This window comes from Chrysemys picta, chromosome 3 (genome assembly GCF_011386835.1).
Source record: "Chrysemys picta bellii isolate R12L10 chromosome 3, ASM1138683v2, whole genome shotgun sequence".
Taxonomy (NCBI): domain Eukaryota; kingdom Metazoa; phylum Chordata; order Testudines; family Emydidae; genus Chrysemys; species Chrysemys picta.
This window is the reverse complement of record NC_088793.1, coordinates 134,758,677-134,772,450: the sequence shown is the minus strand read 5'-3', so window position 1 is coordinate 134,772,450 and position 13,774 is coordinate 134,758,677. Positions and strand designations below refer to the sequence as shown.

General features: G+C 40.7%; 1 protein-coding gene across 4 annotated transcripts in view; it reads right to left on the bottom strand.

The window, feature by feature from the left end:
- ACTN2 (actinin alpha 2) overlaps positions 1-13,774 on the bottom strand; it is a 108,923-nt gene that overhangs the window by 9,407 nt on the left and 85,742 nt on the right. For all 4 annotated transcript variants that reach the window (XM_065589059.1, XM_065589062.1, XM_065589060.1 and 1 more), the window contains 6 exons: positions 10,963-11,071; positions 9,903-10,043; positions 8,282-8,464; positions 6,441-6,575; positions 5,725-5,904; positions 3,975-4,121 (listed from right to left, as the gene is read on the bottom strand). In XM_065589059.1, the coding sequence (XP_065445131.1) occupies positions 3,975-4,121; positions 5,725-5,904; positions 6,441-6,575; positions 8,282-8,464; positions 9,903-10,043; positions 10,963-11,071 (895 nt within the window). The remainder of the gene's footprint in view (positions 1-3,974; positions 4,122-5,724; positions 5,905-6,440; positions 6,576-8,281; positions 8,465-9,902; positions 10,044-10,962; positions 11,072-13,774) is intronic.

The window sequence follows — 13,774 nt, the reverse complement described above, 5'->3', positions numbered from 1 at the left end:
CAAATAAATTGTACCCCATATCTCCTTTATGTCTTTCTATTGCAGTACAAGGAATATAACAGTTTGGCAGCAGATTCCTATTTATACTTGGAGCTTGATTGTGCCTTTAGTCATAGCCCTGAGCAAGGAGTGGTGTGCCTTCTCGGGTGCCCCAGGAGGTACCATGCCACAACAACAACTGTCTGAGACAGTAAATTATGACCTCTCCTGTAGCAAGGGGGAAGCAGGGAGGGAATTAGAAATAAATAAATTTATTTTAATTTATTTATTTCTAATTCCGTCCCTGCTTCCCCCTTGCTACAGGAGAGGTCATAATTTACTATTGGCCTATAGCTAAGGCAATTTATGACACCTGTATGGTTCAGCTGTGCTGGTTGATGCACTGGGGATGGATGGAAGCTCTCTCTGCCCCTTTGCTTCAAGTGCATGCGGCACACCTTACGCCAGCACACCCAGACCCAAAGCTCACTATTTCAGCAGACGTCTAAAGGGATAACTCACTTCTCCTAACTCCCCTGTGTGGGTCTGTAGTCCAAGCCAAAATCTAGTCCTTTGCATTTTAAATAGTATGCAGTTTCTCTTTCCAATAGTCAAGACATACAGAGGCCACTTAAAATAATATGGGCCTGATCCTCATGCCCGTCCTCAAACAGATCAAGACTGGAGACTCAGGCCCTGTAATAGTAATGGAGTTTGAATGGTAAGATAATTATGATTTTGAATATTTGCCATTTTTTTTTCTCCTGGAGAGGAAAAAAGGAGTTCCCCTCTCAAATTTATATCTCATTGAAGCGGTTCTTGGCAGTCATCTATAAACTGTTTAGTTTCATGCAGATCAAAATGAACTATTAAAAGTGGAACTTTTAGTGATTCTGCACATTGATACTCTATAATATTCACGCACATGTGCACAGTTCCAAACATTAAGATCTGATTTAAACTGGAAAAGTGCCAGGAAACTTAGAGCTCAGGCATCCATAACTGACCCTGTTGTGTTAAAATAGTTAAAATCTACTTGTCAGGAATGGTTTTCAGTTTCTGGATTCTTGCTGATTGTTTGTCACTGAACTGCACTCTTTAATTCTATTTATTTTTCTAAATGCCCCATCCATTCAGTACCACGGTTAGCAACAATAGTCGATTACAGTAATTATAAAGCTAACAACAAATCTATACTGTAACTCTTTCTTAACGGGAAGGAAAATACTGGCAGTACCTGTTTCAAATATGCACGTGTTTTAAAGATTTAGAAGCAAATATATTCATTTAGCTAAAGAAAATATGTCAGCAAACCTCAGAACATAATGTTTATTTTAAAGATCTCTACACCCATTTCTGCTCTCTGCCTCACAGGGGGAATATGATGCCTTTGATGTTACAGAAATACATTTGGATGATCCAATTTCATTCACCCCGATTCCAGATTTCATAGCAGAGTCCAAATCTGCCTTATTGCTGTAAACAGCCAGTTTAGAGGATTGATAATTGTGTGTACTTGAAGAAACTCTGAAGCAGAGTTGATACATTTTACTCTCTGACATTGAATGTTTAAGTTTGGTAGGATGAAGGGAAGGTATAAAATTGAAAAAGAAGCTTCAGTCTCTCACATGTGTTTGTTCAATGAAAAAGGTTTGCCTCCTTCTAGTCTGTGTAGACTGAGTCACATTTGCCCACTATTTTATACCTTAATAAGGGCTGGTCTACACTAACATTTAATTCACACCAAGCTGAGGTGTGAATCTAGCCTGAACTAGCTTACTGCGCACTAACTGTCTGTGTGGACCCTGCTACTGCGCATTAACAATTCTTTAGTGTGCTTTGAAACAGCTTCCCTTTTAGCACTATTTGTTGCACACAGGAAGCCTGACTTAGTAGCTGAGTTTTCAAATTTTGCCTCCTTTTCTTAAATTTGTACACTGGAGAATGTTAACTACTCTCTAGGCCTTCGGCCTTACCCTCTTTCTTAGGGTCATATGCTCCCCACCCTGACTAAAGTTGCGTGGAAGCACCACCTCTCTCCTACACCCTGTTATATAGGCTTTTCTACACTGCAGCTCTGCTATATTGTTTCCTCTGGGACCTGGGGGTGTCTCTCCCAGTTCATGGAAAGACTGCAGATCCATGAGAACAGGGCCAGCTGCTATAGACCTTAACTTGTGCATATCTAGGCCTTCTGCAGCACTAGAAGCATGACAGTCCATTCTGCTGGGCTGCCGCTGCCTGGCAACAGTACCCCCTCCATGGAAAGTTAAAGCCACAGAGCAGACATTCCTACTCTGAAGGATTGAATAAAAGTTACGGAAGTGCTGGAAATGGCTACACAGTGTGAGTTGTACTATGGCATAGCCACCTTTATCCCTTACTTGCCATACCTCTTCCAAACCTTCTCCACGCTGCATGAGGGGAGCATATGCTCTTTAAAGAGCTGTCGAATCTTTACACAAAGTTCCTGCTTCCCCATAATGGATTTTTCTGAATTGTAGGCTGTAATTTTTTTGTGGGCCTGATGCTCTGTCTGCTTTTAATGGCTCTAATTGCTCAGTTATCTGCTCCAGTGCATTGGGAAAGCCTTTCAGCATATTACTTCTTTCTCACCCTGGGAAAAGCATCTCTGTCTCTATGATATTGTCTTCTCCTTCCTTAGTGAATACAAGGAAGAATTATACTACACTACAATTACATTTAGGGTCTCAATAAAATGAAGTACATCTGTCACTGACTCCTGTGGATCTACCCTCTCCTTGCTTCTACTGTAGATATATGAAAATTCTACTTTTTGTGTGAAGTGCCAGATACCAAATGTTGACTCTCAGGATCCAATATACACCAAGCACAAATCTAGATGCATTTAGCCACTTTGGAGTTGGGGAGCTAAGAAACGGAATATCAGGATGGAGATGAAAGGGAGGAGCTAGCATTGGGCATGGGGTGGACAGAGTCAGGCTGGGAGTCAGTGAAGCTCTCTGGAACCCAGGATAGTTTTCAGGGAATCCAGGTGGTAAGACGGAGAAGGTGAGGAATTCGCACAGAAAGAAGCCGGGGGAGGAGGAGGAGGAGGAAGGAGCAGGCTGGTTCTATATTACAGCAGCCATTTTCAGTATTTAAGATTTGAACTGGATTTTGAAGACAGATTTGTATGAGCATCTACCCAGCAAAATTGTGTGTGAATAGAGTTTTCCAACTGGGAATGTCATTCACATCCCTATTCTTATGTATGAAAATAACTCTGTTTGCATAAAATAGTTTTGTTTTGTTACTGCATCCATACCTACCTCTTTATTTACCTTTTACACATGCATTTTGATTACTTCTTTCATTTCTTTGATTGCACTGAGAATCACCAGTAGAGCGTGTTACATTCATCCATAAGGATATTTTCTTTCCTACTTTATTCATTTCTAACTAAGGAACTGAAACACACAATCCCTGTGCATAGAAAGGATTTTCTTTGAAAATGATCGCTGCCCCTACTGAGTTGCTTCCCTGAACAGAATATTTCTAGGGGGAAAAGTTATTGATTTTTTCCTTTTTTTCTTTTTGTTATAATGCAGGAGAAATCAAGCCTTACTATGTGACAGCAACCGCTGTTGAGAGTGTGTAACAGGCCACTGCTTTACAGTATGGGACCACATCACTTTGTAGCATACACAAAAATATCCAGTCAGTCTCCTGCATTATTTTAACAGGTTGTTACAAGCACTCAATTAGCTGTCATTCTCTCTGAATTTTAATTCCACAGCAAAATTGAAGAGCAGAAATTAATCTTTAAATCATCTGCATAATAAATGCTATAGTTTAAAAGAATATGCCTCCTCTTTTTATGTTAGCTTTTTTACTTCAAAAAAATTATCCATTTTTTAGTGCATCCTATTTTTTTTTTTAAGAGACACTGGTATTTGGAATGCAAAGAAACAATGTTATACTGACTTGCTTTTGGAGAACTGTTAGATGAGAAAGAAGTTGGAGTACTGTACCCTATCAAAGTGATTGAACGATGCTCTGAATTCATTCATTTGTTCTTGGGTGATACCCTTGGCATCTCTTGTAAGGATCTGCGTCTCAATCTCATTGATAGTTCGGGCAATGGTGGTCAGTAAGAGTTCCCATCCAACACGGATATGCTATAGGAGAGAAAACATGGATTCTTTAGGCTGGTAATGAAACCTGAACTCCTAGCATGATAACAAAGACAGTAAGAGAGAAACCAACAATGCAATCTGAAATTATTTATATATTGTTATTGTTATTTGGTGCCACCACCTGCATGCTACGATTATGGGTACTACAAATATAACAGCATGGGCAGTGGGTATCGTAGGCAGGGGGAGGCTGTGCCTCCCCAAACAGCCGGCGTGGCCCCACCCACACTATGCCCCCAGGCCTCCTTCTGCCTGCAGTTCCCTTCTGTGGCCAAGAGGCTGGGGCAGGCGGGCTGAGGGCCACGGTGTGCACAAGACTCCCGGGCTGGGGCCACACTGGGGCTGCGGGAGCTCTGGTTGTGCCACCTACATGCCCAGTGCCGGAGCTGGGGGCGTTCCAACCATGCTGCCTGCCTGCCCAGTGCCGGGGCTGGGGGTGCTCCGACCACGTTGCCTGCCCACTCGCCCAGCACTGGGGTTGGATGAGATATGGCTGCACCGCCCACCAGTGTTGGGACAGAATGCAATCTGGCCATGCCACCCGCCCAGCACTGGGGCTGGGGACGTGGAGGGGGGCAGTGGCCATGGAGGGGTGGGGAGATGTGCTCCAGGCTCCGGCGGGGGAGGGAGGCAAAAGGGGCTGGGCCTCGGGCAGAGCAGGAGGGGCTGGGGGCTAGCCTCCCCCAAGGGCGTGCTCACCTGCCGTCCATGTATACCAGACATGCAAAAAATATCAAATTAGTTCCTAAACTGACACTTGTTCATACCCTCTATTGGTTCTTGATCATAGTGTTCATGTTAGCCATAAAGTCTGATGTTGGCTTAGATGTCAACACTTGGATTCAAGAGCTGTTGTATTTTTGAGCATCAGTTTAATTCTGGACAGTATTTGGCTGACCCAACATGGTTCCCAAGCTTCCCAGTTATAGTCACTTTCCCACCTTGGGCTCCAACTCTTTGAACACTTAAAATCATGAGTTACTTTATACATGTGAGCAGTCTCATTTAGTTCAATGGGACTACTCCTATGTGTCAAGTGACTCATATATATGTGTCAACAGGATTGGAGGCTTGGTTGATAATCTGTCATGGCAAACATGCGGGAAAAGACATGGCTTTATCATGACATAAAAAAAAGGAAAAGTCGTGGCAAACTATATTTAAGAGGAAATTAAGAGGAAAGTCAAATAAATATCTTTTTGTTCCAATTAAAACAATAATATTTAACAGTTCATACCCATATAACAATCCATGTTCCACCCTCCATGAACATATACAGAGTCCACAACGTAAAATGTATAAAGGAGTTTTATGCTCTGATCTTGCAATCAGCTCCATCCAGGACCGGGGTCTTTCTCAGCAGCAGCTGACCAGGTGACAAAGGCCATAAGGCTTCATAATAAAGACCAAAAGTCATGGTTTTGTCACAGGAGTTACGGCCAAGACAAACGGAGCCTTAGTAATGTATATCTTCTGCTGCAAATAAACTAGGAAGTCTGCCAAATTCTTTCCTCTGTTACAACTCCCTCAGACTGGGGGAAGTGGATACATGAACCTAAGAGCACAGAACTGAATTCATAAGTACCTCCATAGTATAACTTGTGTGCTTGTTATCAAACACCAGGGCTTCTTGTATAAGCTGATGGTCTCCTTCCAATTTGTCAATATTGGTTTTGTAGTTGATGATATTGTGTTCATGCTGCTTCAGTTGATTCATCTGGTCCTCCAAGGTCCCTGTCAACTCAATAGAGCTGCGGGCAATTTCCTGTCACACAAAAAGAAACAAAACAATCTAAGCTCCAGGTTTGTTAGTTTGCCACACATTTACACTAAGAATCAGTGGCAATCAAAACTTCCTCCAAACTAGAGAATGTTGTCTGTTGCACACTCATATCTCAGGACAACATTGGGACAATGGTATTTATATAGAAAGACCACAACCAAACTAATATTCATAATCTAGGAGAGGATTTCAAAGGTCCAGCTCCCATGGACTGTTAATGTGAATCAGGTGCCTATCTGTTCCGTGTGCCTTTGAAAATCACCTCTCTAATGTCCCCATTCACTTCTCAAAAACCTATTCCAAAATGATTTCACCTTGTTAGACAGGTTTTTATTTGCATTTATAAGCTCTGATTATTTTAGAACACTTCTTTAAAAGATTTGATTACATTAATGTTGGAGTGCTGGTGCAGGGCACTGAAGGCCACTGATGTTCTGTGTGTACATCAGGGAGTATTCTGAGAAAAATGATATGTGTTCTATTCAACAGCCTCCTCTTGATGCCTCAGTGATACTCGCCTCCATCTTGGTCTGGATCCATGGCCCAACGACATTGGCCTGAGCAGCAAATTGGCGACGCAGACGTTCATTAGCATGCTGACGGGCTAGCTCCTCCTGCAAACATTGATCCCTCACGGGCACAAGTTGTTTCACCTGCCCATGCACAAAAGAAATGAGGGTTGATAAGATTAGATCATACTTGTAAAAATAATGTAGCACAGACTGATGGTTTCCTAACCTCAGTTTCCCCCCGCTTCCTCTGTCACCCCCTAGTGCTATTTAGTGAGCAGGTGTATTTCATTATCTGAAATGCTTATTTGCTTTCAATCATGAGAAAACTTTGTGGAGTCTTTGACTGTTTCAACTAATGTTTACATGTGGCCTGTTCTGTATTTCTTACTTGAATTTTTGTATGGTTCTTTAGGTAGTAGAACTATTGAAATGAAGAGATGTGCTGTACAATGAAACAACAGGTACTGACTTCTCTTTTTTAGTGAATATTAAGCATTATTGACCCACAAAATAAATACTGACTGAGGTGAAGCCATGCCCTTCCAGCTTGACTATGAACCACTGATAACTACTCTCTGGGAATGGTTTTCCAACCAGGTATGCACCCACCTTATAGTAGCTCCATCTAGGTTGTATTTCCCTAGTTTGTTTATGAGATGGTCATGTGAGACGGTATCAAAAGCCTAAAGTCAAGATATACCACATCTACCCTCGGTCTTCCCCTCTTCCACGAGGCTTTTTGCTCTGTTAAAAGCAAGCTATTAGGTTGGCTTGATATGATTTATTCTTGACAAATCCATGCTGTTACTTATCACCTTATTATCTTCTAAAGGTGTTTGCTAACTGATTGCTTAATTATTTGCTCCAATATCTTTCTGGGCATATGCTTGAGCATTTTGAAACCAGTCAGGCTGGAAGTGTGACCAGAAAGACTGACTTTTAGGGAAAAGAAAATCTAATTTCTGACTAGATTTAAATTTAAGACTTTTTAACCTTGATCCAGTTACTACACTGTTTTTCCTGTTGAAAAAAAAAACCACAGGCTATTTTAAGCATATTCAATTCTCTATTAGTCTCACTTAGCTTTAAACAGTAATTGACAGACAACATTACATTCAAGCAAAGCCATGAAGGTAGATTCAAATGAGATGTGTTAGGCCACCTCCACAATGTGGTTCTAAAAGCTTCAATGGGAGCAGAACTGTTCCCTGACCTGTGTACTTTCAGTCATTAATTATATAGTCACGTGACTGGGGAGACCAGTTGCAATTCAGGGAACTATAATGGTATTGTATAATTAAAATTAATATAACCCCATGAAAAACATTTAAAATGTTTTAAATATATCATAGAAACTAACACTGGGCCCAAATTTTCCTTGCAGTTGTACATCAGTTACCCCACAGACCTACTAAATATTGAGTTGAAACTTGTTTAAAATGTTAAATGTGGCTGTAACTGTCATTTTGTATTTTTTCAATATCCGTCCGTACTACGTTTCTCCATAATACATAGGTAGGCTTTTTTTCTACAAAACCATAATGACAACCAAGCTTCTTCTAGCCAATAGCCTAATTTTATGTTGACATACCTTTCTGCTATCCAGACTAGCCAAGATTTTTAAGAAAGAGCTTTCATTATGGGGCTGTTCCTGTTTTTACTCATTGATTGCAGGGAGAGTTTTGCCTGAGTGAATGCTGTTGGATCAGCCCAGATATTAGACTTTTTTTTTTCTTTTTGGTAATTCATGACAACTTCTGGACAGTCAGTGTGGGTCTCTGTTCTTATCATTCATACAACCAAAACATTATTCCTGCAATGTCATTTCCACCTTTAGCATACAATACCTTATCCCACTTGGCACGGATTTCATCCATAGTGATGGTGCTGTAAGGATTGCTTGCACTTATTCTGATGTTGTAACTCTGAATAACCTTCTCAACTTCATTCTGGATCGACAGGATAGCCTGTCTCTCACCGTCTGCCTCTGGCAGAGTGGCTTTAAACTGATCATGGGCAGTGATTAAACTCTGGAATCAGAAATAAAGGGGGAAAGAATAAGGATTTTTGTTGTAGTGTCAGTTCTATGATCTTGAGGGCCTGATATAAATAATTGTATTTCCTCCCCAAATACATTGCACACATGGGGTGAAACCCTGACCCTATGGAAGTCAATGGCAAAATTCCAGTAGAGACAGAATTTCACCTATAGGATCAACTCAAAAAAGATAGAACTTGCAATAAGGTGATTTTTGGGGTAGCAGACCATATTTTGCTGTTTTTGAAGTATTTAAGAGACAATGTGAAGATGAAAATGATTCATTTCTGAAAAACGTTTCTTTACCTGTGTTTCTAACAACATATGCTATTAAGAATGCAAATGAAAAAAACTAATTTAATTTTCATACTGTGTTGCACTTCACTCACTCTGAATAGTAAAACCTGACAGATAAATTTCACTTTGTTTTTCATGCTTCTTTTGATGGTTTTCAATACTGTGCTATTTGGGTTTCCAATACTGCAAGTGAATATTATCCGCTTTCCTTTTCCCCACTAAATTTAAAAAAATTGACAAGTTTTCTACTCACCCTAACTTCGCCCTGTTTAAAAGTAAAAAGTAATTAGAGCCCTGACACTTCTTTGGAATGCTCTTACTTGGAGCCCTGTGTCCATATGTAGTCTCAATGAAGTCAGTGTGACTCCGCATAGGCAAAGGGGTCTGCCCTAGCGGTCATGATGCAGCATCTGGGCCTAAATACTTGAGAGCATCCCTTTAAATACAACTGCACAAATATACCACTAATGTTGAGTGCAACTGAACAAATGACAAAATTAATTCCTTTAATTACTTTCACAACAAGCCACTATGCACAATGAACAGCCTGATTCTCATTTATACTAAGACCCTTATACACTAATCTGGTAATATAAAGTGGTCTTAAAGTGGGTGGAAATGTAAATTATGCCTTGCCTTTAATGAGACACACAAGTAAAGTGTCAGGTTCCACAAAGTTGCCTTTATTATTAAGTTAACATTAGTGCAGTCAGATATGACTGTTCTGGGCCAAATCCCATACACTGTGACTACTCAAGGCCACCAATCCCACCTAGCTAGTGTCGTAGAGCCCCCAAACAACCACCAAGCGCCATATAATGAGAAATGCAAAGAGACACTGTGTTCCCAAGTTCTGCTTTCCACATGGTTTGCCTGCCTTCTTATCTCTGGCTAAGGGCTCCTTCCAAGGGGAGAAGTACTGCAGCCAGCTGCCTTAAAAGGCCATGTCTGCATATAGGTTATCACTTTTATGCTCACAGATGAGTGGGAAAGGACATTCTCTGTCAGAAAGATAGCTTATAGGCAGGATATGTTTTCACCTACACATGTTGACAATGTCCATTCAGTGAGAGGGAAGGCTTCCCTTTCTTGACTTCCTGAGGATGGCAAACCAAAAACATACTACCATTTACCTGAATTTCCTCTATGCTATGAACAATAAACATGTCCTGTAGGTCTTCCATAGCACCTTCCATCCAGTTGTTGAATGGAGCAGCTCTCTTGGCAAACTCCAGGTGAAGCTGATCAATTGTTTCCAGCAATTTCTCTGTCCTCTGTTAAGTCCAGTAAATACACACAAACAAATTCATTGTTACCAAGTTGAAAGCTAATTCTATGCACACACAGATAGTGTCCCAGTTACCTTGGGCATACATTTTCAAAAGTGACTGATGATTTTGGATGCCTTATTTGCTGGCTGCCCAACCTGAGATATCTTAAAAGATGCCACTGAAGTCAGTGAGACTACTCACATTAAAATTATTTTCATGTTAAACTTATGTAAACTTAAGAATGTGCATAAGACTGTGTAGGATCAGGGCCTAAGTGCTTTTTTTTTGCCAATTATTGAATTTTAAATATTTTCTGATAATCTGATCTATAAAATGAACAAATTAAATTGCACCAATTGTAAATGAATGGCTTGCTTTAATAATTTCTTTCATGTATGAAATGGAGCAGTAACACATACATGTCACATTTGAGCCCAGAGATGTATGTAGGTGGCTTCCACTGATCTCAGGGGAAGCAATGAAGATACATCCTAGGGCTTTTAGTAAATTGGATCTCACTGCTTTGGAACCTCCATCACCAGAGAGCCTGGCCACTGGCCTACTGCTCAAACTGAGTTTTGCTGTAGTGAATATGACAAGACAGCTTCCTAATTATATCATTGCTATGCATCAAATCCCCAAAGGGTGGGATTACAAGTCAACTCTTGATGACCAAATTCATTCTGCTGCTGCTTTATAGCTTCTAATTGCACCATAAACTTCTAAGAAACAAAGCACCATCCAGTCTATTACTGAGCAATTCAACCTATATTGCAAATGAACTCACAGCAACCTGAAATGGAGAGCTGACAAAAGGGTTTATTGCAGTCTGGATTCCAGGAATTAACACTCAACAATGTCTGTTATAAATCCCAAAGGATTCGTTTTTTAAAATGGAGCAGCTTATTGATATCAATTTTACCTCCAGTGCCTCTCTTCTTTTCTGAGTAAGTGTTCCCAGTTTGTCCCATTGGTCACATATCTTCTGGCATCGATCATTGACATTTGCAGCATCATAAAAGTCCAGTTCACTAGGAAAGAGTGAAGACAAAAACTGCTATAGCTTCTGAACAAACAGACAGGAAAACACTGTACGTTCTGCACCTGTGTACATGTTGCACTGGCCCTCAGTAACTATTCCTCCTCTTCTTTTTCCTCCCCTTGCTAAAAAAGTCAACTTGCAATCAGTTAGGCAGTGTAGTGGTATTATAATGTGTGGGATCTAGGCACTAAGGGTGGGATCCACAAAGATACCTAGGTGCTTAAACCCCAGATTTAGGTGCCTAAATTCCCATTTTGGTTTCATTATGATCTACAAAAGTCCCCCCTTGTAGGCACCTAAATTCACTCGGCACTTAAGTTTCCAGTGTAAAGGTTCTCTCAGCACCTATGTTTCTGCTTCTAGGCATGCACGTTGCAGACTCCCTCTATGCATCTGGATGGCTATCTCCCAACTAAGCTCCAGAGTGATTCATGAACCTCAAGGAAAGACATGTGTTCAGCTACCTAAACCACCTGTGGGGCTTGACTGATAGGCACGCTCAGAGGCTGCCTACTGGATTGGGTCCCATTCAAAATCCGGCGTGAGGTAGTGGTGCTTAGCTTGTAACTTTTAGCCCAATGGTTAGAGCACTCATCTGGGATGTGGGAAATCCAGGTTCAATTCCCCCCTTAACTAGAGGAGGGCAAAAGGATTTGAACAGAGGCCTCCCACATCTCAGGAGAGTACCCTAGCCACTGAGCTATGGGATATTCAGATGTGGGGCACCCTCAATCTCTCCTGTTGAAGCTGTTGCACTGTAGATAAATAATGAAAGAGTGACTGGTGTAAGGGGATTGGACTCAGGGCCTCCAACCTTCCAGGTAGGTGTCCTAACTACTGGTCTACCATGTCATTTTCACTCTCTCTGTGGCCTAATGATTGTTCCACTGTGGATAAATACTTATAGTCATTGGGACACAGAGAGTGTATGTGTGTGAGAGAATCACTTTGCAGTGGCTATGCAGCAAGAACCAATGAACTGTTGGAAACTAAGACCTTTTTTGATAAAAGTGCCCTAATCATCAAAAAGTTAGAGAGAAACCATATGACATCTAAGCACATTATTTATATAAAGGAGAGGGAGCTGCTAGCAGGGCATTCTCCATGAGGGCCCTTTGATTCTGGAACTACTCCACACTTTGGTCTAAATCATTCCAGATTTGTTGACCTTCAGGGTATGCAGTAAAAGCTATCTAATTAATTAGACTTTGGGAGAGGTCTGAGGGTATGGGGCTGTGGGTGGAGTGGGATGGGACATAATTTTGCTGTTTTGATGTACTGGCGGCAAGTTAATTTTTTTTATGTTATACTCCTACTGATAGATGATGTTCATACATGGATTGTGAGTTTAGTAAGGTGTCAGGGCACCAAGAGCTTCTGTATCAGTATCTTTTTGCACAATAAATACATACAAAGTGTTCTTCAAGTTTTTCCAAGTGGAACCTCTGAGACTATTGTGAATTTTATTTTTAGTCCAATTGATTGTCACTCATTTTTTTAGGATAAGGGCAAATGTCACTTTTGTGAAAGTTAGGGACTAATTGTACTGGCTATGGGTCAGTGCTGGAAGATACTGTACTAACTTCGCCAAATAGCTCCTCCAATGTACCTGTCATGACTTGCAATATCCCTGCTATCCTATTCCTGGGCTTTTATTAAGCATAGACAGTTTGTGTTGCATGTTTGGAATATGGATAAATAGGGAAGAGAACGAGATTATCAACGCTAATTTTAAAGGGGCACCTACAGTTTAAAAATAATAGTCCGGATCCTCAGCTAGTATAACTCAGTGTGACTCCAATGACTTCAGTGGAGCTATGCCAATTTACCCCACATGAGGAGCTGGCACTATAAACTTCTAAGAAACAAATTTCCTTTAAAAAAGTCACATTTTACAGGGAATTATTAAAAAGAAAAGAAATGTAAATACCTAGTTTACTTTTGCACTACTTGTGCTGTTTGCTTTTTGTGATTCTCTCACTATTATAAGTAAAAATGAGCCAAATTTGATCTGACAGTAGCTTTGATCCAGCAAAGCACTTAAGCATGTGCTTAACTTTAAGCACATGAGTAGTTCCATAGAAGCCATGTTAAGCGTGTACTTAAGTAATTCCTGGATCAGGGCTGGCCTCTTTGTAACTGTGCCCATAAACACAATTTGAACCCAGGTATCCAGAAGCAAAAGACTTTCTAGTCCATCTATGCTGGAGACTAATATAGCTGTTTGCCTGGCTGAAAATAAGTTTTTACACAAGGGGAGATAAATATTTTTTTAAAAATACATTCAGAAATTTTGATCCTGATTAGTGAAGATCTTGGAATTAGTGCATGGACAATAAATGAGTATAGTACCTTAGAGCACAATTTAGTCTAATTCTTTTTAGCATTTACAATGTATTAAATGGGAAATCCCTGATTTCCCTCCCCGCCCCAGGTTTATATAGTGCCCCATCCAAGATTTATGATGTCTCACAATCTGGCATACAATGACAGCATAACAGCTTCCAAACTGGAATGATCCTGCTCACACACACACACAAATCCTTTATCCAGACACCATCAATCAACAAGCTTTTAACAACTTTAACCTTTATGCTCGTAGTGGGCTCAGCTGCTGTAGCAGAAAATATCAGCGCTGACACTGAACTGTAACCAGTGCAGCTCAAGGTCACACAGCAATTGTTCTCCTTCA